The 26,382-nt window shown below is 48.0% G+C and overlaps 1 protein-coding gene and 1 pseudogene across 1 annotated transcript in view; one reads left to right on the top strand and one right to left on the bottom strand.

Moving 5' to 3' along the window:
• The first annotated feature begins 378 nt into the window (after nt 1–378).
• ENOSF1 (enolase superfamily member 1) overlaps nt 379–26,382 on the top strand; it is a 30,668-nt gene continuing 4,664 nt past the window's right edge. Inside the window, exons 1-12 of the mRNA XM_028094501.2 lie at nt 379–650; nt 6,956–7,064; nt 11,122–11,237; nt 12,938–13,024; nt 13,396–13,422; nt 15,552–15,624; nt 15,741–15,779; nt 16,150–16,232; nt 17,021–17,055; nt 20,395–20,482; nt 22,246–22,380; nt 25,684–25,725. Of these exons, the coding sequence (XP_027950302.2) occupies nt 567–650; nt 6,956–7,064; nt 11,122–11,237; nt 12,938–13,024; nt 13,396–13,422; nt 15,552–15,624; nt 15,741–15,779; nt 16,150–16,232; nt 17,021–17,055; nt 20,395–20,482; nt 22,246–22,380; nt 25,684–25,725 (918 nt within the window). The 5' untranslated portion in view covers nt 379–566. The remainder of the gene's footprint in view (nt 651–6,955; nt 7,065–11,121; nt 11,238–12,937; nt 13,025–13,395; nt 13,423–15,551; nt 15,625–15,740; nt 15,780–16,149; nt 16,233–17,020; nt 17,056–20,394; nt 20,483–22,245; nt 22,381–25,683; nt 25,726–26,382) is intronic.
• Nucleotides 18,494–20,027, bottom strand: LOC114201685 (glycylpeptide N-tetradecanoyltransferase 1 pseudogene; annotated as a pseudogene).

The following is a 26,382-nucleotide window of genomic DNA, read 5'->3' as shown; positions in this document are numbered from 1 at the left end:
AGGTAATGTATTTAAACCACTCCTCCTCAGAAAGGGTGTAATAAAGGGTGATTTGCTTCTTAAATTTATCAGGTAAACGGGCTGAGGTCACTTAAAGACACCTAGGATTTTCTAGCCTCTCCCCAGGCTGCGCCAGCATTGACTTGGGTCAAGAGTGGAGCCCGTGGCCCAACTGTGCTATTGGGCGACGGAACTTTGTTCAGACCCTGCTCCTTCCTCTTGGACGCCGCTCCGGGGAAAGTTACTTCTCGAGTTTCCAGTCCGGGCGGGGCACGGTCTTGCCAAAACGCCGACGCAGCGCGGGACACCCCGCCCCACCCCAGTCCCGGGTCTTCCGCGACCCGCAGGAAATCCGTGCGAGGGCGGCGCGGGCCAGCACACCGTTGCAGACGCGGTGGAAACCGCCAGGGCGTCCAGGGTAGCCGGGATCCTGGCCTGCCACTCGGGTCCGGTCAAGTTCTCGTGCGCGGCCAATCAGTGCCTGCGGGGCCGGGCTCCGCCCCTCTCGCGGCGCACAGGGTCCGAAGCGGAATTGGCGGCGCGGGCAGCTCCGGGTGCGCGGCGACATGGTGCGCGGCACGATCTGCAGACTCTTGGTGCGCGACGTGCGCTTCCCCACGTCACTGGGCGGCCACGGCTCCGACGCCATGGTAAGCGCTGAGCAACAGCCAGGTGCCTCTTCCCGCGGACATCCAGGCCCACGTACGCGCAGGGAGCCCAGCGGGTCGTGGAGGTTCCCCACTTTGGAACCGTTGCTTTTGCAAAGGGGGAGGCCGGGAAGGGAAAGGGAATAAAAGTAACCCGAAACTCTCCACAACTCCTGGGCTTTTTTTTTTTTACTTATTTTTTCTTTGTTGACGTTTTACACTTCCTGTTGTTACATTTATGATTCGTATTTTGCTGGAAATGGTAGAATGCGTAATAAGCAACAACAGCGTAATGCTTTTGTTGGATCCCCACCCACGAAACCCTAGAACACATGCTGGCTTCTTCACTGAAATCTTGGTGGGGTTCGTGGTGGTGGGCCTGGGTGTTTTAGGTGATGACCCTGCCCTCTCCACAACTTGCTTTGTGACCTAGAGAAGACGCTAACCTCTCTGGGCATCTTGGGCCCATCTGTGAAATGGAGTCACACTCTGGCTGGGAAAGCAGACAAACAAGCTCGTTGTAATTCTGGGGCATGTGAGGGGGGCCGTCATGAAATTACCTGAAAATACTGTTAGAAGGGATTTGTGGGGCGCCTGGGTGGCTCAGTTGTTAAGCGTCTGCCTTCAGCTCAGGTCATGATCCCAGGGTCCTGGGATTGAGCCCCGCATCGGGCTCCCTGCTCGGCGGGAAGCCTGCTTCTCCCTCTCCCACTTCCCCTGCTTGTGCTCTCTCTCTCGCTGTCTCTCTCTGTCAAATAAATAAAATCTTAAAAAAAAAAAAGGGATTTGTCACTGTAGAGAGTTATGCAAATACCAGTCTTTGGAGATGTAAAGGCGCAGCCTTCTACCTAAATACTGAAGGGCGTGTTTGCTTATTGACAGTGTTTGGACACCCTCCATCCCTACCACGGGCTAGTGCAGTGGTTCCCAAATATAGGAAGGAGTTCTATACTGGGTCTCCCCGAGGTCTGTCACCCACAGGATTCTCATTGCCCTCAGACCACAGAGGAGAAAGACAAAATTGCCTGGGTCTGTAAGGAATGCAGGGAAGTAAGAAACATCCATGTTAGGATGATGGTTACCTGTTATCTGTGTGGAGGGAGGGGAATGAGTACCAGAGGACTCTAATTAGTCCTCTAATGTTGTGCTTCCTAAGTGGGTGGAGGGCACGCTGATATCATTACATTACCTATGCTGTTTGTGAACTTGAAATATTTTTTTAGAAATAGGTCTCTCGTAAAAAAAAAAAAAAAAGTGCTGACTAGGGCGCCTGAGTGGCTCAGTCGTTAAGCGTCAGCCTTCGGCTCAGGTCATGATCCCAGGGTCCTGGGATGGAGCCCCCCATCGGGCTCCCTGCTCAGTGGGAAACCTGCTTCTTCCTCTCCCACTCCCGCTGCTTGTGTTCCCTCTCTCGCTCTCTCTCTCTCTGTCAAAAAAATGAAATAAATCTTTTTAAAAATGCTGACTAAGCAAAGTTACTACGTTTAAATGTCCTTTATTCTGAGATTAAGTTACCCCCGCTTTTTAAAATCTTTGTGTTCCTTATGTTAAATGACTTAAAAAAAAAAACAAACACCCAGTTGGCAATCCTTTGTGGATCTCCAAATAAGTGTTTGAAATTTCATTGGCTTGTAAAATTCAAACACTTGATCTAATGCAACCACTTTGCCCCTCTGATGTGTAGCCGCTGTGGGTTAAACCACTCTCTTAAGCTTTGGTTTTCCTTTTTTTTTTCCCATTTTTAAATTTTAAATTCAGTTAATTAACATATAATGTATTATTGGTTTCAGAGGTCAAGGTCAGTGATTCATCAGTTGCATATAGCACCCAGTGTTCATTACATGTGCCCTCCTTAATGTCCATCAGCCAGTTACCACTTCCCCCACCCCCTGCCCTCCAGCAACCCTCAGTTTTTTCCTATGATTAAGAGTCTCTTCTGGTGGGGCACCTGGGTGGCTCAATTGTTGAGCGTCGGCCTTCGGCTCATGTCATGATTGGTCTGGGAATCGAGCCCCGCATCAGGCTCCCTGCTCCGCGGGAAGCCTGCTTCTCCCTCTCCCACTCCCCCTGCTTGTGTTCCCTCTCTCGCTATGTCTCTGTCAAATAAATAAATAAAATCTTTAAAAAAAGTCTCTTATGGTTTGTCTCCCTCTCTGGTTTCATCTTGTTTTATGTTTTTCCTCTCTTCCCCCATGATCCTATGTTTTGTTTCTTAAATTACACACATCAGTGAGATCATATGATAATTCTTTCTCTGATTGACTTATTTCGCTTAGCATAATAGCCTCTAGTTCTGTCTACTTTATCCATTCATCTGTCGATGGACATCAGGGCTCTTTCCAAGGTCTCAGTTTTCTTATCGGTGACATAGGTATAATAATATCTGCTTCATGTAATAAATGAGATGCCCATCGGGTGCCTAATACAGAGAAAGCCATCAAAAAGTATTGTCTGTAATTACTATTTACGTATGAGGAGACTGAAGTAGAAGGGCCTCTGGCCTAGCTTTTTCTCTGCTTTGAATTTGTGAAGTGTTAAAGTAGCCCGGTTTTAAGTAGAATAGTTTTAAATGGAATTTGTGTCTGGGCCTAAGTTGTTTATGACCTCAGGGTCAAGAGAGGTTCTCTGATACCTGTATTGCAAACTTATAAATACTTATGTATTTATCTTCCAGAGATATGGGGTGTGTTGTGTGCTGATTCCCATGTGCCTTCTTAATAGAATGCGCTACTTTGCAGTTCTGGGTGGTATTGCATCCCAAACCCTCACGACATGCTGAACTCAGCAATTCAGCTCTGTTTAGCACTTAGAAGCAGAATATTTTCATGAAGGAGCCCTGAAACTGCCCCCAAATCTGTTAAGAGTAAAGGATTCAGCTGTGATTTTTTTTTTTTTTTTTACCGGCCTTTTAGGAAACATGGAGCGCTCAGGCTTGTACTTATAAATTGCTTGCTTGTTGAGGCACTCATCAAGGTTCCAGAGAGCTCCAGGGCTGTCGGCTCATAGCCCAGCTCCAGCTGACACCCTCCCACCCCCCCACTTCCCAGCCAGTCATACTTTCCCTGTCCTTTCCCCATTGTCTGCTGAGCTCCCAGGAGTGGCTGTGCTCCCAGACCACTCTCTCCCTCCTCCGGCTCCCATTCCCGCACCCCCAGCAGTTAGAAAACTGCCCACTGCATCACGGAGAAGACTGAAGACAAATGCACTGTGGGCCCCATCTCCACCCATCAGCCTCCAAACCAGCCCTCTCATCTTTCCCTTTGTTCTGTGAGTCCTGTCCTCCCAGATGAATCTATTCTGTGTCCCCATCCCCACCCTTCTTGACTGCCGAGGCCCCCACTCTCATCCCCTCCATCTCCAGTATTTTCTTCCTCAGTCTCTTTTCCCAGGGGTTCCTTTTCTATCCCATAGAGACAGGGATTCCCACTTTGGAATCACCTTTCCTTGACCCTAACATCTCTCTTCTTCCTTCTGTGTCCGCTCCTTCCCCACCGAAGACTAAATTACTGGTTCATCCCTGTTGTCTCCAACCTTTACGCTTACTTTCTCCTTCATCTGAAATCAACTTCTGTCTCCTTCCTTCTCTTGGGATTGACTGTTATTTCGGCTTCCAGCGTCCTTTCTCAGGGGCTATGGGTCACGTTGTTGGCTGCCTCCAGCCATCACTTCTACATCCTAGCTGACTTCGGCTGCTTCCTTACTGGCCTCCTTCTTCCCTCTGCAGGGCTCAGGCCCCAAGGGCCCTCCTGTCTCACGGTTCGCTCCCGGTAAGACCCCCTCTGTGTGTACAGTTTCAGTGCTCACTTGTATGCCAGTGATTCCAGATCTCATTTCTGGATCTTCCCTTGCGGGAACCCAGGGGCCAAACCAGGGTGTCACCAACCCTTAAATACATTCCAGTCTTGCCCTTTTCTGTCTCTTCACTGCCACTGTCACCAAAGGTGATTCTTCCGTCCCAGGTCCTTCATACCCTCTCCCACTACTGAAAAGCTCCCCGTCCTCAACCAACCAGCTCAGATTCTATTTTCATCATAAAATCTCCTCCAGTTTCAAATGCACCCCGCTCATAGTGCTCTCTGCCTGGCTTCCATAGTTTGTATCTCTCCCAGAGACTTACCATGTCCTGCCTCTTGCTATTAGAGTTTCTATAACCATGGATTCTAAACTATAACTTTCTCTCTCTCTTTTTTTAAAGATTTTATTTATTTATTTGAGAGAGAGCAAGAGAGAGGGGGGGAGGTCAGAGGGAGAAGCAGGCTCCCTGCTCAGGGACTCAATCCTGGGACTCCAGGATCATGACCTGAGCCAAAGGCAGTTGCTTAACCAACTGAACCACCCAGGCTCCCATAACTTTCTATTTATGTATTTATTTTATTTTATTTTTAATTTCTATTTTTTTTTTAAGATTTTATTTATTTATTTGACAGAGAGAGGCACAGCGAGAGAGGGAACACAAGCAGGGGGAGCTGGAGAGGGAGAAGCAGGCTTCCTGTGGAGCAGGGAGCCCGATGCGGCGCTGGATCCCAGGACCCTGGGATCATGACCTGAGCCGAAGGCAGACGCTTAACGACTGTGCCACCCAGGTGCCCCACTTTATCTTTTTTTAAAGATTTTATTTATTTGAGAGAAAGCACGAGCAGGAGGAACAGCAGAGAGAGAAGGACAACAAGCTCCCCACTGAGCAGGGAACCCAACGCAGGGCTCGATCCCAGGACCCGGGATCATGACCTGAGCTGAAGGCAGATGCCCAACCGATGGAGCCACCCAGATGCCCCTAAACTATAACTTTCTTCAGGGCAGATGTGTGTGTGCCCCCTCAGCAACCTGCACAACCTGTGGTATGCAGATGGTGCCCAGCAACCCTTCACACCGAATGCCCTCCCCTAGGCTTTGATGCCAGACAAAGGCCTTCTGTGTGCCTCCTCCCCTTCCCTGAGCGCAGGGATTTAAATTCTGCTTCTTTAAACTCAGTCGGTTGAGCATCTGCCTTCAGCTCAGGTCATGATCCTGGGGTTCTGGGATAGAGCCTCACGTGGGGCTCCCTGCTCAGTGGAGAGTCTGCTTCTCTCCCTCTGCCCCTCCCTACCCCCAGCTCATGCTGTCTCTCTCTCACCTGCTCTCTCTCAAATAAATATAATCTTTAAAAAAATAAACTCAGTTTCCGTATCTGTCAGATAGGGATAATAGCACCTACTTTAGAATATTGTTGTGAGGATTAAATTAAATCAAGTAGCTTTTAAAATAGTTTTTCAGAGCAACAAATACTGTGTAGTAATAGTAACAATAAAAACAGTAATCAATTGTCACCGCCCTATGCAAAAATACATCAATAGTTGCATCCTACCTTCCTTATTGATGCATTCAGATCTTCTGCCTGGCTTTTGGGGGTCTCCATTATCTGCCCCCACACCACCTGTCCAGTCTTGTCTTCATTCACTTGCCACCCGGTGGCCCAGGGGCCTTTCACTTCTGTCTCACAAGGCTTGGGTTTTCCTATGGCCCTCCCTTGCCCCTGCCTTCACTTGTCTCCTCGCCCATCCGAGGGTCTCAGTCCCCTGCTTCCTCTTTGCTTGCTCCCTTGCTCTTCCTGGGCACTTCTCACTGACCACACAGTAGTTCTCACCTGCTGCTTCTTCCTACTGAGGGGAAATTTCTGGAGACAGACTGGTTTTTTCACTTCTGCGTCCCCCATCCCCCATATCAACAGGTAGGGTTGAGTTTCATCACAGTCGGTCAGTAAACACTTACCAAAATACCATTTGATAGTAGCAAGTTTTAAAAAGAACAAAACAAAAAGCAGGCTAGTTTGTCCTTAAGTTTTAATTCTTTGTTTCCCCCCAGGGATCTCTGAACCAGCGCCGTTATCTTTTTAGCCCTGCTACAAAGACTGCAGCAAAGATAAGTCCAGTTTTCTGTGAGGCTTTCTGAAGCCTTGGCTGCTTCCATTTGAGGCTGCTTGTGAATACAGCTCTGTTCAGAGAGCTGGCAGAGGTAGCTTAGGTGAAAACTCCTGGATTAAAATCTGAGCTGATCATCAGAGGAGGCCTAATGGCAAACTGGCACTGAAAATGTACACATTGCCCTTGTTAAAATGATATGAATCTGTCAGGTGGACTTCCCCTTTGTCCATTCAGAACTCCTCCATTTTTGGGGGGGTGGGGGCACACTAAGGCTTCAGACTCGAGCATCAGAGTCTGAGCTCCTCTTGCACATCCCCTGTTGCGTTTTCTAGTCTTATGTGATGTACTGAGGGGTACCTTTGGGTTTCTCATGTTTGCCTTGTGGGGCGGGGTGCATTTCTCCTGCAGCACACAGACCCTGACTACTCGGCTGCCTATGTCGTCTTAGAGACTGATGCGGAAGACGGGCTCAAGGGGTACGGGCTTACCTTCACTCTGGGAAAAGGCACGGAAGTTGGTGAGTTGAACATTCTCGTTAAGGTTCTGGAATGCTTCGTTTTCACTTAGATTCCAGTTATGACCTTACTTTTCTCTGTATTTACACTGTTCAGGGTGAGTAAAGACAATGTTTTGTGGTTTATTATTTGTTTCATGGGGAGAAATGAAAAGGCGGCAGAACTCGGCCCTTCTCCTTGCAGGGGTCAATGGACTGCGTTCATATCCATGAACCTCGGCCTGTTTCTCTGCCTGAGCTAGGTGGGCGGCTGAGGGACATAACAGGGACAGATGGGCACTTGTGTAGCAAGGCTTATTGGGATGTTCACAGTGAGCCACTTGCTCTTCAAAGTACTGCACAGCGAATGGTTTCAGGCCCACTGCTCCTCACGGCGGAAGGGCCTCTGGCTGCCCTGTTTCAGAGCTGGTATCAGGGCAAAGCAGGTTGTGCATTGAGCTATGAGTGCAGTTCTCTCAGAATTGGAGAGAGCTCAGTGGGGGTCTTGAGGCCCCTCATTTTTTAGATAAGGAGATTGAGGCCCAGATAGCTGCTCAGCTAGCCACTCCCTGAAGTGCTTTCTTTCTACAACATTTTAAAAAAAGATTTTATTTATTTATTTGAGAGAAAGAGAGAGAACATAGAGGGAGAAGCAGGCTCCCCGCTGAGCAGAGAGCCCGATGCGGGGCTCGATCCCAGGACCCTGAGATCATGACCTGAGCCGAAGGCAGAAGCTTAACTGACTGAGCCACCCAGGCATCCCTCTTTCCACACCATTTAAATACAAATTATTTGTTTGATTTTTGTTTTGAAATACTTAATCCATGTACAAGTTACAAAATTCAAGAAGTACAAAAGGTGACCTTTGCCGGATCAATTTCTATGGATCATTAGGGTCTGAAGCCAAATGATGACAGTTGAGGTGTGAGGATCTAAAAAGGAAGGAAACAGATTCTCTAAATTTGGTGGTGATGCAGTAGAACCTCTCCCATGGATATTTGCACTGTCACCTCTCCCTTAGATGTAAAATAGAAGTCTTGCCCCACTGAAAGATTCTAATATTGTCAAGCAGATGAAAGGTGAGTGTGTACACGCGTGCCCGTGTGTGTGTGTGTGAGGACAAGGGAACCTTTCTTGCACTTTAAGTGGATGCGAGGTGGCCACTGTTCCACTCTTCACAGGGCTGGCCTTCAGTCGTGCCCTCAGCCAGGTCTGTAAGAGACTTCCCTTGAGCGCTCCCACGTGTCAGGCACTGGAGAGATCATTTTAGTGAGATAGAGAAAGGGGACAAAATCCTGCATACACAGAGAAGGAATGCACAGATTTCTCAGGGACACAGCCATAGGAGAAAGGATCATGCAGTGTGAGAAGAACAGTTCTTTAAAAGCTGGTACAAGTTGTACAGAGAGAAGGTGAGTTCATTGTCCAGGAGGGTCTTGGGCAGCTTCAGAACAGAGGTGAGCCTGTGAGATTAGTCTTGAAGATTATTCCTTGAAGCTAGGAATTTGCCAGGTAGCCGGAGCAGACTCGGCAACTATTCCCTGAATCCCTCTCCCTTAAGTCAACCATTGCTGTTAATGTTTTCCGTAAGGCAGTGCCTGCTGACCACGACAGGTTTGTGAGCCGTGTGTCAGCTTCTCCTGCAACTTTGTCTCTGGTGTAAGTCGAGTACTTTATGAAGCCGCCTTCTCCATACTGCAGACCATATAGGGCGGCCCCCAAAGGTTGTGTAACACTCAGCAAGCTTACAAAATATGTTAAGGAACGGCCACTGGAACCACTCTGTTAATAGCCGAGACTTTGAACTTTGCTGACTCGGGAGCGTGGTGGAGGGACCCTGTGTGCTCACTAAGACACGAGATAGGAGGTAGGAGGCTCCTCTCCCTGGTTGCTGAGCTCTGTGCTTTGGGGCCTTCACTGACCTGTCCCTCCTCCACTCCCATCCCCGAGCCGTCCTGATGGGCATCTCCGCCCGGCGTGAATCAATTTCCATCTCTCTACGCCTTTAATAAACGGCTCTTTTGCGGTGATGTAGTCGGCTTCCGCCTTTTGTCGACCACAACATGACAGAACCCATTTTAACTTTAACCTTGCTCCATATTTCAGGCAATTTACCACGGTCTCACTGAATGTGTTACATGGCATTCACATTAAAGTTGAAAAAAATTCCATTAGCTCATCACAGTTCTTCTGTGCCTTTGTCAGCCTACTTACCTGGTAGTTCATTCTTTTATGATTGGAAAAAAAAATAAGAAATAGTGGTTTCCTCATTACTGTGAAGGTAGTGCTAGAATGTGTGTGTGCGAAAGGGAGGGAGGGTTTTAGTTATTTTTTAATAGAATAAACCAATATAGTTTTTTTTTTTAATAGAGGAAAAAAAGATGGAGAAAGAAGAATTTCTAAAGAGACAAAAAGAGCTGTAAGTGTTCACACCAGCCCTCGGGCTCAGGCACCCATGGTCATTCATAGGCTTTACGGACATGTCCTTCCCGGGTCAGGGGATCCCAAGGAGTTAGTTAGCAAGGCACTGCCTTCAATGGCCAGTTTTTTCCAGATGAAATCTCCCACCCATGGCAGCAAAGCAAACCTGAAGTAGACTGTCCCATACAGTGGATGACCACCAGTACCCAAATTTCTGTCAAATGCACGAAATTTTAGTTAGTTTCTTGCAGTGCCCTCCTTTTGAGCAAGGACGATCTACATACTCTAGATGAATATATTAGTGCTGCGTCTCTTGGAAGCTGTAAAAGAGGAGGTCTTGTGTTAAATGCGTTTGCCACGTGGGGCAAGCTGGAGGTGTGCTTCATCAGTGATTTCTGACCACCATCTCACCAATGAGATGGAGGTTTTACTAGATAATGGTGTACCTCTCTGTGACTTGCTGACAGACTCTGCAGAGGTCTTTAATCTATGAGCACCAACCATTAAGGCGTGAGGAGGATTCTGTCTCCTCACAGTTCTAGGGAATACATGTCCGAACTAGAATGATTCTATATTCCATTAACAAAAGCCCTAGAGAACATGGAATGGTTGGTCCAGCCCTAACGCTGTATTTAACAGCAAGTGTGCAATCATCTGAGTGCTCTCCACGTAGAGGCCAGGCACGTCCTGACAGCATGTTTCATATACTGAAACGGTCTTTCTCCTAGGATCTGGCCGACTGTAAAACTGTACCTCTCCAGCTGTCCTATGAAATGGTCTGAGTCATATCGCAGAAATGGCAACACCAAACAAGTTTATCAAAAATTTTTGTAACAAAGTAATTGCTTTGGGGCTAATCAGATGACTTGATTTGATTATTTTGGCCATTGATATAGAGACTAAGTGTTTTTCTAGAATGACTAAAAGGTAGAAGGGTCTCTCCCATTCAATTTGTTACTTATTCTTCATCTGAAATAACACAATAAAGCCTTCAGTAGAATACCAAAAACAAAAAAAAAAACAATGGTCATGCTGAACCAAATTAAATTTAACTTTCAAATTACTTAAGAAAAGAGTAGTATATCATAAGTAAGTCAATAGGAAGAAATGTAATATTTAAGAAAAGTGTTTTCATGTACTTTAACATTTTACATGTAAGTATTATGCTTATTGCAAATTCATTTCATCTTTGTGTGTTATATTGTGAATTCAAGATATTTTCTATGCTTGACAATAATTAGAAGGTACTTCTTTTTTTTTTGGTGATAAGTCAGGGTCTTCTTACTCCTTAGGAACAATGAACTAGCAAGGTTTGGTTTTGAAACTGCCTGTACAGACACTTTCCAACGTGAATAAGAAAATAGATTGGGAGTATGACTTAAACTTTTGTATTGATGGCTCTGTTTTTCGCACGGCAACCATTCAAAATATGTTTGCTCTACTCAAATGAAGCTCCATGTATGGATTAACAGCTCTTCCATATGTATGTATTACTTACGACAAACACAGAAGACATATTTGGGACAGTTTTTAAAAATATGTACCTTATGTATTTGAAGTTTCTTTCATAAAACACCCACACTAGTTTGTGGTGTTTTCATGTCTTAATTTATTGACTTCATACCAAAACATACACAAGAATTGAATCCTTACTTAATAGTTGTCTGTGCTGTGAATGCCCTCGCTCACCATGTGCTTAACAAGGACCTCAGGGACATCGTCGGTGACTTCAGAGGCTTCTACAGGCAGCTCACAAGCGACGGGCAGCTCAGATGGGTAAGGGGACAATTTTATAAAATGCTTCTATGAGTAATGTTACTAAGGTCTAAGATGTCCTTTGATGGCAACAAATGTGAAAACAGAAACAGGCTTACAATTCTAAGGTCAAACATGGTTTTGAGAGAAATTCGGGCTTGAACCATTTAGACAGTGTTTGGAGGAAATTGATTTCTTTCTGTAAGACTTGAATCTGGACATATTTGGATCCTGAGAGCCCTACAGACTTCATCTCTACTCCTACTCCTTGAGTGGAAGAAGTGTTCTAGACCCTCTAGAAGATTAGGTACTGAATCGGCAGCCTTTCTAGGTGACAGAGTATGTGGGTAGTATTGGAGTTGGGGGAGGAAGTTATTAAAGCCAGAAACATAAGAGAAGAGCCAAGTTAAGAAGATAGAGACCAGAGTACTTTTATGTGTAAAGGTCTGTATTTTGAACCCTAAGTTCAAGGCATGAAAAGAGTGAGGCTCTAGAGAGAGGATTCTGTCCCACTAAGGTCAGTCCAATAACTGGGTCCTTGCCCTTGTCTTCTGACATCAGCTCTGTGTTTTGCTACTTCTGCTCAGGCTCTCATCCAGGCATGGAGAAAGGCACAAGGCAAGGCACTTGCCATCTTGCCATGGATTTCATTTTGAACTTTCTGCAAAGCACGTTGAACTTGCTTTTCAAGGCATTCCCTTGAAGAAACTCCCACTGACCAAATCTGGGACAATTCAAGGATCAAAATAAATACGTTAGTAATGGCTTGTAACTCATGGAAAAACCTAAGAATCCATGGGTCCACTTAAGGTAGTGAACAAGCAACCAGGAAAAGCTTGTCATTATAATAGAATAAAAACTTAATGTAAAAAGAATGATAATGTTAGACAATCACCGTATTACAAATATTGTAGCCATAACTGATTGAGGCAAGATTCATCAATGCATGCCCAAATCTCTGTACTTAGAAAAGGAAAATGGTAACCTCACAGTGCAGCAGTGCCGTGGACCCTGCCTTACCTAAGGGCTGGAAGATCATACCCCTAGTAAAAAACCAAAATGACATTATTGTCTGCTTAGAACTTGTGCCAAAAAAATGTGACCTGAATCCCAATCATGAAGGAACCCGAGATCAACCCAAACTGGGGACACTGTTACAAGTCCACTAGCCTGTGTGCTTTAAAAATGTCAACACATCTTAAAAAAAATGACTAAAGAGGCAGAACAAAGGCAATATGTTAATAAAATAAAGTACATTATTGAGACAATTGGCAGAATTTGACTATAGCCTGTTTTCTAGGCAGTAGTATTCTATCAATGTCCTCTTCCCCGAATTTGATCATTGTACTACTGTGGTTATGTGAGAGAATATTCTTGTTTTTAGGCCCTACACAGTTTTTAGGGTTTGAGAGTCATGATAGCTGCAACTTAAATGGTTCAGTAAAATCAATTTTATTTATATTCTATATGTTCTATTTGTATATGTATATGTGTGTGTATATATTTACATATATATAGAGGTGGGGGAATATGCAAGAGTTTTTTGTGCTGTTCTTGCAATTTTTCTATAGGTTAGAAACTATTAAAAAAAAAAAAAAAAGCTTAACCTCTACATGAGCTTTTACTGATGCCTTTTAAGTCCTGAAATGTGTCCCTGGCTAGGAGACCTAAATCTCTTTCATTTCTAAGAAGTGCTGGTGTGTTTTGCTTCCTAAAACCAGATCGGTCCTGAGAAAGGTGTTGTGCATCTGGCTACCGCAGCCGTTCTCAACGCTGTGTGGGACCTGTGGGCCAAGCAGGAGGGAAAGGTAACTCATCGAAGGAGCACTTGGGGGTCTCTGTGGAATAATCCAACACATGGCAGAGGGATGAACACTTCCTCTATGAGCAGCCTTCTGATGACAAAAGACATACACAGCAGGCCTCCAAGAGAAATATAGAGAATTGTTTCTTTTTCTCCCTGGCAGTAGATAGGAAACTAAAGGAGTTGGTTAAAAAGGGCTGAGAAAGAAATGGAAGGGCAGCAAAGGTGAGGGGTTAGGAGGCAGCGTTAGAGACCCCGGCACGCAGGTGGACCAGAGGGCAGGTGTTTGAGAGTTGGTGTTGGCATTTACTTTCAGGAAAAAATGGGTACTTTACACATGTTTTACTATTCTTTTCTTTCTTTTTTTTTTTCAAGCCTCTGTGGAAGTTACTTGTTGACATGGTAAGTAAATTCTTTAACATTATAATGTTAAATAATTATAATAACGTTATAACATAAATGAGATGGACTTCACAGATTACTTGCCTTTTGATAATCGGTAAATATACTCAGGATTGTCTCTGGATCACCATAGTAATGATAAAGCAAACACCCACTAACCCCTAGTATTTCTTTTCTGATATTTGAAGTAACAGCTGGCTGTGCTCACATAGGCAGAGTGGTCCAAGGGAAGCACTGAGTTTAGGTTCTGCCTCCCCCCACTGTGGAGTTTTCATGTGTAATGCAAATTCTCTGAGCCTCTGTTTCCTAACTATGAAAAGGGGATAGTCATCACTTCTCTGAGAACCTCATAGAATTTGTTTAAAGACCAAATGATAAAAGTGCTTCCTGAAGAGCAAGACTTTATTAGTAAGATATTATTATCTTATATAATACATAAGATATTATTAAGATATCATCTGGTCACTTTGAATTTAAAAGAAAGTGATGGATCAGACTGTGGTGGTCTCCACTGTCTGATTCTGGAAGGGAAGGAGCCAAATGCTGAAGATAGGCACCTCGATGTTTCCTTTTTCCTTGGCCTGTTTATGGCAGGGTCGAGCACCTGGCAGCTGAGGAGGAAAAAAGTCTGGACAAGTTAAGGGGAGTGAACTTCAGGCCCAGGCAGACCTGGCTTTGAATCTGGGCTCCAACCACTTACTGGCGGGTTGACCTTGGGCATGTCACTTAACCTCTGAGCATTAGCTGCCTCAGGGTGATGTCTTGCATGGTGGTTGCTAAAAACTCTGGTGGTCAACAAATGAAGGCCCTGTTATTATTTGGCATCACAATTAAGGAAACACGAAGAACACCATGGCCTTGAAGACTGTAGGTGGGCAGACATTGCCTCTTCTCTGGGAGAAAATAAAAAGAGGCGGGCTGTCACACCATCTGTCTGACATAGTTGCTGGCGGCGTGGGGCCCCATCCAAAGGGGAAGGACATGAGCTGCCTTTAGGCTCAAGGTCAGCCTTTCAGAGGGGTGTAGGAGGTGGCTTCCAAAACTGAATGATTTGAGGACCACTAGAGAAGATGCCTGTGACTTCATTCTTTTGGATCCTATTTCCTGTTTCAGTAGCAGCCAATAGTCTTGAAAGGGGCAGAATCTCAGCATTGAAAGAGCTTTTACATTTTTTTTAAAGATTTTGCTTATTTTTGAGAGAGAGCGTGCGCACATGAGCACGAGCTGGGGTGGGGGCAGAGGGAGAAGCAGACCCCCCGCTCAGCTGAGCAGGGAGCCAGTTGCGGGGCTCGATCCCAGAACCCTGGGATCATGACTTGAGCCGAAGGCAGACGGTTAACCAACTGAGCCACCCGGGTGCCCAGCTTTTACGATTTTTAACAGACCAGTGGAGTACTGTTGGTCACAGTACAACATGAGTGGGAGTGAAGCTACTGGTTGCTTCCCAGCCGTTAGACTGGGATGCGAGGGGTCTCGGCCAGAGGCCCAGCCGAGGATGTCCACCTTGCCAGCGTGGCCAGAGCACTGAATGAGGGGCAGGAAGAGCAGGAGAGAGAACAGCCAGTGATGGTCCAGGGCCAGGCTGGGTGCTGGGTCGCTCATGGTGAATCCGTTCTGTTCCTGTTGGTGCAGTGAATTGTCCCAGTTTGACAAGAGAAGATGGCCCACGCTCAGGCTGCTAATAAACGGTGGGCACAGGGTTGACCCTGGAGGGCCCGGCTCTGAGACCAACCTTCTTTCCTCTCCCACTGAGCCGCTCCAGGATCATGGTCAGCCCTGAAGTGTGGAGCAATGACCTACATGTAGAGGGACGCCAGGCGCTCATCTCTCCACTTAACTCGTGCCGAGTGCTTGCCTCCTGCCCAGTCCTCCTTCCAGGAGCCATGTTAGTTGGGCTGGTGGAGCCTAAGTGTCAGGGGAGGAAAGGAGGGGTTGCCGCACGAGGGCCTGAGGACATCTTGGGGAGGCGGCACTGACCCTCTGAAGAGCTCTGTACCAAGGAATGACAGAACCAAACAATTTAACACAAATCCTGAAGGCCCTTTCCCAGAAAAGGTAAGTCCATCCTTAGAAACATAAGCTGCTTGTGAATTGACCTGGGCCTTTCCCCTCTCCTGTGACGCTGCCAGGACCCCAGGGAGCTGTTATCCTGCATCGATTTCAGGTACATCACAGACGTCCTGACCGAGGAGGAAGCCTATGGTGAGTCATACTCGAGTGACGGAAGTGGAAGTTTTCTAGTACCTGCTGATGTGTAAATAATGTAGTAGCATGCTTTGTTGTCTGAAAAAGTGATGACGCTTCTTATTTTTTTCCAGAAATACTGCAGAAAGGTCAAGTTGGTAAAAAAGAGAGAGGTGGGTGGTGAGGAAATTTCCTTGATTGTTTTTGCTTTCATTGTCCTTTTGAGGGTCCCTGTCCTCTTGGGGTTTGCATCATCTTCCCAAATGCCCCATACCCAGCAGCCAGGCCCTCTGACAAAGGGTTGCATCTGGATGAAGCAGCTCCCTGGGTGTGACAAATAGGAAGACCTGGGCTAGTTTGACATCCTTGGTAATTGCATGATTGTGAATGTGGCCAGAGGCTGGGCTTGGGGCTGGGTGCACATGAAAGGCAGGGTCAGGAGAACAGCCTGAATCCTCTGAGGGAGCAGCTTAGCTAAAGGCAGTTGTAATTCTGAAGGTGCCTGGAAAGCACAAAATGTTGACAAGCATTGTGTTTCCCCAGAAGGGCAAATGCTGATGCACGGCTACCCTGCCTACACCACGTCGTGCGCCTGGCTGGGGTACTCCGATGACACGCTGAAGCAGGTGGGCACTGAAACCTGGTTTTGTAGACAGGTTTTATATTCCTGGCTTTCTGGCATTTTCTTGTTAGCCTTTCTAAATCATTATGGATCCAAGACCCCATCTTGAAAGTACTTATACCAGAGCGAAGTAAAGCCACTCACATTGTGGGTGTGAGACTCTGTGACCTAGTGTGTCCTACCTCAGCTTCTGGAAGGTGACAGCCCGGGATTGATTCCCAGGCAGAGGCAGCAGGGTCACATGGTACTGTGCTCACCGAACCATGCTGAGCCTCGGTTTCCTCACTGTGAAGTGGGGAAATGATACGTACCTCGTGGGTGGTTTGGGGGACTCCGAATAATGCTGTGAGTTGTGTAAGGCCCATAGCCCGGTGGCTGGCACACAGCATGCCGTCAGAGCCCGGTTGATTTATGACTTCCCCACCACCCTGTACACAGCTGAAAGACTAGCTTCTGTTTGTTTCCCTTACATCCACGCGTTCTGTGGATGCTGCAGAATATCCTCGCTTTAAGAAGGGGGACCTAAATGCTCCATTTCCCTTCTAGGAATGTTGTGAACAATTCAAGAAATTGTTCCCCTAGAGATGAGGAAAGAAAGTCGTCCTACAAGTACAAGGAGTTATGCTCTGTTGACTAAGCCATTCCTGCTCTTAATTCACCAACATGTGGTTGTTCCTCTGGTTCATGCGGCAGCCAGTGTTTGTGAAAGCACATCAGAGACAGCTGGGGTACTCCTTAGACGAGAGAGAGCTTTTGGGTGTGTGATGGTGGCTGTCTTCCTTTCTCCCACAGCTCTGCACGGAGGCACTGAAGGACGGCTGGACCAGGTAACTTGTTTGTGTGATAATGCGCTTCACTCTTCCCGTCACGACAGGCTCGGCAATGGAGAGGAGCCAGGAGCAAAAGGCACCAAGGAGGCCAGGATTCGTCCAGAACAGTCTGACATGTAGGGATGCATAGGAGAAGTTTCAACGTAGGCCTGGCTCTTCCTCCAAAGATGAGATGTGAGTCCTAGTTAGAATCCTAGAACATCAGATTTGAAACAGAGCTTGAAGATGGTCAATCTCAAGCACTAGTCTGAAAAGAAATCCACTCTTTACTATCAGTAGGAAGCATTGATTCAATGCTTGAAAACCTGCAGAGGCAGTGAGCCTAACTGGTAAGGTGCTTTTGCATGGTTTGAGGGATCCATGCATTAGAAAGAGCTTCAGTGTATTGAAACCTTCCCTTCCGGAGAACTTCCAGTCACTGGTTCCAGTTTTCCACGGAGTCTCCAAGCGCCCTCTCATCCCCTCCAGTGGCAGCCCTTCTCCTCCCCAGGCTGTTTCTCTCCAGACCAACCATGGGCTCTTCTCTCCTGTCTCTTTCCTGTGTGAATATGGACCCCTGGACGTCCTAGGGTCTTCCTCTGGATAAATTGTGGTTGTTGGGGGCTCCCAAACCTGACACAGTGCAGGATACAGAGGAACCATCATCTCGTGATGTGGGGTCACCGTGAATCTATCAGTGTACCACACGGCGGGAAGTTCTGCCTGTGCTAGTTCAGCAGGCTCTCCGCAGACTCTGGGCCTGGCCACGGGCCTCCTGCTGGGCAGGGGCGTCTGCATTTCCTGGGAGCTTGTCAGAAATGTAGACCCTCCAGCCTCTTCCCAGACCTGCTGCTCAGGAATCTGCATTTTAACAAGATCCCATGGTAAAGGGTGATTTGTGTGCTTGCTAAAGTTTGAGAGGCACTGAATTTTTGTTGACTCCTCAGCGAAATAGAATTGGGGAGTGAGAATTTGAAGGAGGCAGCCTGAAGCAGTGGAAAGGGGCTTGGGTTGTGATGGACTTGGAATCAACCTCTTGTCTTTTCCCTTCGTCTCCTGCAAGGACTTGCTGTGTGATCATGGGCAAATTGCTCAGCCTCTCCAGACCTCATTTTCTTTCTCTATAAAATGGGAATAATATTAACTCATGATTCTCCTCGCAATAAGATGTTTTTATCTGAAAAGGGCCAGCACAACTGGGAGTCATAACAGGTGCTCAGTAAGAGTTGATACCCCTCCCCTCTCCACGTGCCCAGGAAAGGTGGGAACAGTTGTACCTAGTGAGTCACAGAAGGTTGAGGAGCGATTTCAGAGGCCTCCCAGCACAGAAGCCTGACATCTGGAAACGAGCTCCCATCTGGGACAGAAACGTCTTCTTGAGTGTAAACCGGTAAAGCCGGTTCAGTTCTGTTCCCTTTGCCTGGGATTCTCACGTTTGAAAATTGGACCCACAAGTGGTGGGGTTCCATTTCCTGGTTTGACTTCTCAGTGGCTTTATCCAGAATCTCACTGGCAACTGATTACTGTAACACCAGCCCAACGTTCTCTGCTCCCATGCTGGGGCATTTCCAATTGTAAAGGTAATACTGCAGGTTGCCGTCCCCTATGCCAAAGTTGAGCTTCTCCAGGAAGGTTTTGTTCTCCATGAGATCCGGTGCATTGAACACGTTGAACCCTTTCATTTTGGCGAGAACAAGGGCGTCGCTCATGAGGTCTAGAAGAGGGGCTGGGTGTGGACGTTGTAGAAAGAATAAGCAGCCTTTAGACTCTTGTGGGTCGGATGGTTCATGATGGTGGAGGGAGGCGTATAAAAGCTCAGGAAGTCCGTCACCTCACCATTTGCGTTCTCCACCACGGAAGTGTCGATGATATTCTCCTGGGGGTAAAACCAGTGCTCCACCTCCTCCTGGCTCATGACTGGTGTGAGGTGAAACTGCTTCAGGTACCTGGTGAGGAGCTGGTGCACTACTGGAATGTCCTTTTTTTCCATTGGTCGCAGCCCAGCTGTCTTGGGCGTCTCTGGCAGTCGGTAGAGCTTCGTGGTACGCTGCATGGTCATATTTCTGCTCAGGTGGGAGAACTTCACTTCAATGAGCTTCTGTGGGTTTAGGGACCGATGCCAGTACCTGCAGGTGCCAACAGGCTTTGGTAATACCACCCCGGCAGTGTAAACAGCTTGGAAAATGCCCTCCAGGTGAACTCGCCGGGTTATCTCCCAGATCAAGAGCGGAGCCACCCTCTTGGAGCGCAGCTTCTTGTGGACACACAGGAAGTTGATCTCCACCATCTTCTTCTCTGTGTCACAGATGTGGATGTTCGCCGGGATGGCACTGATGAACCCAACCAGTTTCTGACTTGAGACCACTCGAACCCCACAGTGCCACTGGGGGAGCCAGCCAGGTGGTCGGAGAGCCCACAGCAGAAAGCCCGGGGAGTAGTCGAACCGGAACATACTGTCGTTGTCCTCCACATAGTTCTCATTCAGGAGGCCGTAGAGCTCTTTCAGCACACCACGGTCCCCCAGGTCCAAGGCATCCCAGGTGAAGCCCTGGGGTAGGGTGTAGGGCTCCTGGCGGATGTTGTCTTTGTCAGGCTCCACGGGCCCATGGGTGTTCACCACTTCTCCCAGTTTGGGGACAGGCTGCGTGTCTCAGAACCGGTAGCTTCGCTTGCTAGCCTCCTCCATGGTTTTGGCAGGCCCCTGACCCACTGAGAACAGTTCAATGGCCTTCTGTATTTCCTAGATCCTCTCGGCTGGCAAAGAGTTCATCTTCACAGGCTGATCCTGGGCTGAATCTGTCTCACTGCCTTTCTCCTTTTCTTCTTTTTGGCTCCAGTGTCATTGGCTGGACTCAAACCACCCCGGCTGTAGCTGTTTTCCTCCTCGTTCTCGCAATCGCTGCAGTGCTCACGGCCGTTCCGTTCCCTTCCATCATCTGCGGCAGTGGAGGTGCCGGCGGCTTCACTGCTGTCTCACTCTCGTCTGCCATCTTGAGTTACGAGAGCCGGCCTCTGGCTTGTCTTTTTTTTATTAAAGATTTTTATTTATTTATTTGACAGCAAGAGAGGGAACACAAGCAGGGGGAGTGGTAGAGGGAGAAGCAGACTCCCCACTGAGCAGGGAGCCCCACATGGGTCTCTATTCCAGGACCCCCGGATCATGACCCGAGCCGAAGGCAGACACTTAACGACTGAGCCACCCAAGTGCCCCTCAAAGTGGCTTGTCTGAGACCAACCGGGGGAGAGGCAAGAGGTTACTAGAAGTCACCTATGAATTGTCGGCGGAGGCAGAGAACCCGCGTGTCTTTGCCATGTCAGGGGACAGATCTCAACCCCCAAACCACATTTCTTTTATAGGTTTAAGGTAAAAGTGGGTGCTGATCTCCAGGATGACATCCGCAGGTGCCGCCTCATCCGAAACATGATTGGACCTGAGAAGACGTTGGTAAATGTCCTCTCCTCCCATTGAGAAAGAGCAGCTCACATGAAGCCTGTGTCCTGGGCCAAATACAGCTCATCTCAAGCAAGGATTAAAGAACGTTAGAAATTTTTAAATTTTTTTTTTAAGACTTTATTTATTTATTTGACGGAGAGAGGGAGAGAGGGAACACAAGCAGGGGGAGTGGGAGAGGGAGAAGCAGGCTTCCCACAGAGTAGGGAGCCCGATGCGGGGCTCGATCCCAGGACCCTGGGATCATGACCTGAGCCAAAGGCAGACGCTCAATGACTGAGCCACCCAGGCCCCCCTCGTGGGGAATTTTAAAGCCGAATGTGAGAGGAGGCACAGCTGTGTGGTCTTGCAACGGGTGAACTCTTTAAAAAAAAAAAAAAAAAACTGAAGGAGCTGATAGTTTTAAATGTGTCTGCTCTGCAGAACTCCTTAAGTAAGATCCGGGTTAGGGATTGTTCCTTCTTGCTAGCACGGATGCACCTGAGCAAACAGGTCCCCCCTTGGTGCCCTCGTGTGTCATTATTTAATTTCTCTTAAATACATCCTGCCTGGTTCAGCAGGTAGGCCAGTCTCAGGGAGCCAAGGTGGAAGAAATGCCGAACTTTTGCAGAGATAAATGTAAGGATCAGTCATTCCTCACTACATATTTTTATAAGATGTTTCTTACTATGTGTAAAATATTCACAGTAAGATATTTTTATGCTTTTTGGAGGCATGTTTCATAAGTTAACAGAAACAGTTGAATCCTTGACCTAGGATCAGAAGTGCCACTATTTATGCACGAGTTAACATGACTTTTGTCTTATGGGGCCGTCCTTATCCAAATGACTTGTGATACAAAGCGATTCTAGCTGTACTGTCCTCTGGTCCTCACAGTGGCCCCTGAGGGAACTCATATACCAGTTAGCACTTTCTACTGGACACATCCATCCCCATGTCTGTCATCAAGCGTGATAATGTCAGGGGTGGAGAGGCCCTTTCTTGGTGTCTGCACACCCAGCACCTGGCTTCCAGAGAGCCAGGGCCTGGGAGTTAGAGGCCTGGCCCTGAACTTGTCATTTACGTGACTTATGTTTTTGGTAAGTTCCTTAACTTCTCTGCATGCCAGCTTTCTTTTCTGTAAACTGGGTTAATATGAACTGCTTCATAGAGTTCTAAATATTAAATGGGACAAAATCCATAAACTGCCCAGTTGGCTAGGTACTTCATCAATGGTAGAGTTTGGGTTATGTATTATTGTGCCAGACCCATAGTTGGCAAGCGTCAAAATGACTGGTGAACAAATTCAGAATTGATGAGGCCTGATTTGGAATGTGATAAAATAGTTTCCAGAACAATGGATACTGCAAGACAGATGCAATTGGGTGGCACCTCAGTGCAGATTGAGCCAGAGCTCCAGGGCCAGCGAGCACTTCTCCTGGGCCCAGCCCAGGGCACTTCCAGACATCCTAGTGGCCCTGTCAGAAGACACATCTGGAGCCACAGTTCCAGTCTTGGTGGCAGCTCTTTGGCCACCTTCATGCTGTCTGAATGCTGGTCCTCCACAGAGGACATGTCGGGCTCCCTCCAGAAGTCTTGCTCAGCAGTTGGGGGCACCAAGTGACAGCATTTCGTCCTTGAGAGCCATAGCCCGGCACAGGTCAGCACCAGGCAGACCTCGCGGTGGAGGGCCTCTCTCTCTCTCTCTCTCTCTCTCTCTCTCTCTCTCTCTCTCTCTCTCTCTCTCTCTCTCTCTCTCTCTCCCTCTCTCCCTGCAGATGATGGATGCCAACCAGCGCTGGGATGTGCCCGAGGCGGTAGAGTGGATGTCAAAGCTGGCTGAGTTCAAGCCACTGTGGATTGAGGAGCCCACCTCCCCTGATGACATTCTGGGACACGCAGCCATTTCCGAGGTAGAAAAACTGCTCCTGCTCCTGCCGCTATATATTTTTGTTGTTGTTGTTTGGTTGGTTTTCTGGAGTGGCCATGATAGATCCTAAAGCTCCTTTGCTTATTTCCTTTTACATTTCTCTTTATTTTAGAGACAGTAAATTGCTAAAAGTTGAAAGTCTGCCAGCAATCCAAAGATTAATAGACACGACTCCATACTTTGTAAATAGAGAAACCTGACTGATACTAAAATATTTTTTCACCCCGAATGAAACAAAAGTGTAGATTCCTCTGGTTGACCCAAAAGAAAAGGTTTGCTTAGCTAATGCCAATCTCAGCCCCCCACCCCCCCCGGAGGCTGCCTAGAGCCCTTGCACCAGGGCACCGCCTGCACAGATCCACCCGGCCTCCCCACCTTTCGGGTTTAGGGAGACCCTGATACGTCAGAACATCTGAGGAACATCCTTTCTCAGGAAGTGTCTCCCTTTCACCAGTGTCCGGCACTGAAATACATAAAGCCAGAATGTCGGGTCACTTTTGAGGAGAACTCCCAACTTTTGGGAGCACTAGATGTCCGTACCCTCTGACCAGAGCAAGCTCCACCAGGAGCCACATTAAACCAAAGGCTGTTGGATGAGTGAGGAATCCGGGGCAGAAACGGGTTGTGTGATTTGAATATGCGACGGTGTTGGTCCGGGGAGCCCCACGCATCCATCCACGCATCCATCCACGGAACGTGGCTGTGCCTGCTCCTGGCACGAAGCCTTCCCCCTTCCTGACCAGCACTTACCCCTAACTCCCCTTATATGTTTTCCTCTGATGCCCCTTTCCCCCCAACACTGTGCTGTCGGGCCTTACAGGCCATTCCTGCCTGCCTGGAGCAGATTTCCCCCTGAGGTGACTCTTCATTGCTATACTCTCCCCTAATTTGAAATTTTTCACTCTGAGGACAGGCAGTGTCACGTTCTGGGAGGGACACCTCAGTGTGTCCTGTGGGAAACTGTGGGTCCTATGGGGGTCATCCTTCCCCATTTCTCTCAGGACATGAACATATGAGCTCCTGCTGTCAGGCCGTCCCCAGAAGCCTGTGTTCAAGGGGTGCCCTCCGTTCTCCCCACTTCACGGCCGAGCCGCAGAGAAACGAAGATACGTGAACCCAAGATAAATGACATGGCTGGGGGCTGGCCGAGTGTTGAGGACAGGAGGAAGACACAGGGTTGGGCTGGGGCGGTGGGGCGGCTCGGGGAGGTAAGACAAGAGCGGACTCTGCACGGCAGGGTCGGGTGGGGGACGAGCAGGAGCCACAGGGTACCGTGTTGGTTTAAACAGACCTGAAAACTTCTGAGAATCTGGTCAGAGGCCATGGTTTGATGAAGACTTTCACCTTGGGGTTCTTTGGGGGGGTAGCCACGCCCTAGTGCTGCCCACCTGCCCACACAGGGACCTGCACCCCCCCACACACATGCCCTCGCCCAGAGAGTCTCATTGGAAGCTCTTTGGGGCTTCAGCCCTCTGAGGTTTTGTTTGTGAAAGCACAACAGGGGACGGGGGAAGGCCGTCCCCTCAGGAGGTATCCTAGGACGGGGGCACAGACAGCCGGAGGCAGGGGGAAGCTGCAGAGTCAGCCGGCACAGGTGGGGCCGAGGAGATCCCCAGCGGAGGGCAGGTGCACGTCGGGCATTGTGGGAAAGACAGGTCCCTGGGTCTGGGTGATGGGTCCATCTGCACAGAAGATGCCGCCCAACACAGTGAGCCACCATAGCGTCTTGAAGGAGAGAATGGGTCAAAGAAGATTTGACTGGCAAAAACATGTAGGATGGATTGAGATGCAGTACAGGGGAGTGTGGAACAGGCATAAAGAAACCGGAGGCAGAGAACAGAACTAGGAGGCTTTCCCAGTAATCTAGGAGGGCAGGCGGGGAAGGGACAGGGCAGCTAGACTAGAGCACGTTCAGGAAATATTTAAAAGGAAGAAATAGGAGTTGGCATGTATTTAGTGTCAGAAACATATGCTTTTTAAAATGGTAGAATGAATAAGTCAAATGGCTTTCTTCCTTCTCTACTATTTTTCCCCACTCTGGTTTTTGTTTTGAGATAGAGAACGGCACTCATTTAAATTAGAGGTTTCGGGTGCCTGGGTGGTTCAGTTGGTTAAGTGACTGCCTTCGGCTCAGGTCATGATCCTGGAGTCCCAGGATCGAGTCCCACATCGGGCTCCCTGCTCGGCAGGGAGTCTGCTTCTCCCTCTGACCCTCTTCCCTCTCGTGCTCTCTATCTCTCATTCTCTCTCTCTCAAATAAATAAATAAAATCTTTAAAAAAAAAAATTAGAGGTTTCTGGAAGCATAAACCAGGAAGGTAGAAGGTGCCCCACTGACCATCCACTCTAACTCCTCACCTGGGGACAAGGAGGCCGAGGCTTGGGTTGTCCATGACTCACCCACATCCACACATAGAGGCAGGACAGGTAGCAGGATTGGGGGCACCTGGCTCCTAAATTAAGGGTTTTCCTGCAGGGAAGTTTTCCTATCTAGTGGTTCAGAAGCCTCCCCTGGCTCTGGAGTTCAAGCCTTGGTCCTACCCTTTCTAGCGTTGTGATCTGGGAACGGTTACCAGCCCTGTGCCTGTTTCTCATTCCCCTGTGAGATGGGGATGATGGTGACTCCTGTCCCTATAGGCTGTGACAAGGAGTCATTTCAGGCAGGGTTTCACACGGCACCGGACAGGTAGTAGGAGCTCAGACAGTGTTAGCTTGCAGTGCCCTGGATATTATTCCCTAAACAACGGGAAGATAAGCTGGGGAGAAACCACAGGTGCCCGAGGTGATCCCAGTGGGGGCATGAGGGGAGCAGCCTGGGGCCGGGGTGGGGTGAGGTCGCTTCAGGTGGGAGGACAGAGAGCAGCGTGCTCTGTTCAGAAGACTCCAGCATTCGCCAGGTGAGGATTTCACCAGGTAAGGAATGAGCTCAGCCTGACCGGTAAAGTGGATCTAAGGCCACTCGCTAAGCTTGAAGGGAGAGGGTTCTAGAACACCCACTGAAGGGGGGCGGCGGGGAGAATCTGCAGAGCTCTAGCAGGAGAGGAGCTAATGGCAGCATAGGAACAAGCCCCTCCTGTGTGCACACACAATCCCCTTGCTGATCTTCTGCCATTCCTAAAACTTCACACAGCCCCCCAGCAGGGACGTTTCCTTCTTCAAGTGGTGAAGAACAGCTGTAAGAACACCACAACTTCTAAGTGGTGAAACAGCTGTAAATAGTTTTAAACATTAGGAGTTTCAGTTCAAAGACTCAGGAAAATAACATCAAGTTGCCTTATATTTTATAGGCACTGGTCCCATTAGGAATTGGCATTGCCACCGGAGAACAGGTAAGTGACCTCTCCTTGGGGTCAGTACACACCGGCCACCCACTGGGGACACTGGTGTACGTCAGGCTCCATCACCTGTGTTATTTTGAGTGGGGAAGTTTTCTTAATCTCCGAACTTGGGATGTTTTACAGCACATCAGTAGAGTCTGGAGTCGGAGACAGTCAAAAGTTTTTGTCCCTTTACCTACAATTCATATGATGTAAGGCCATGTATCTTTCCCAAAGTATCTAATCAAAATTTACAAGGCAGAAGTTTAAAGTTGCTCCTGCAAGGGCATGAGACACACTGTATGGTTTTAAGAAAGCCAGCTGCCAAATTGAATAAACGTTACTGCATTCACTCTCTGTGCTTATAAACGAAGCACCAATGCTTGCCAAAACCTGTGGCAGTCCACCCACGAGCAGAGCAGTGTGAAGGAAGAGATTTTCAGTTTGCCCAGCAAAAGGAGCAATGCTGGCTAGCCTTTGGTTTTTGGTCGTCCAAGCTACCTGCTCACCGCCATCACTACATTCCACCCTGATGCTTTGCTTCACCTCCCACTTGCCATCCGCTCCGTTATTCCTTCATAGATATCAAGCGGTGGGACTTTTGTGTGACTCACACCCTTCCACTGGCAGATTTAGGAAGCAGTGAGCAGTCAGGTCCCCGGCCTGTAT

The sequence above is a fragment of the Eumetopias jubatus genome, unplaced genomic scaffold (assembly GCF_037043125.1).
Source record: "Eumetopias jubatus isolate StellerSeaLion01/CBP00866 unplaced genomic scaffold, mEumJub1_p1.0 scaffold_16, whole genome shotgun sequence".
NCBI classification, from domain to species: Eukaryota; Metazoa; Chordata; class Mammalia; order Carnivora; family Otariidae; genus Eumetopias; species Eumetopias jubatus.
This window is presented reverse-complemented; position numbering and strand designations above follow the sequence as displayed.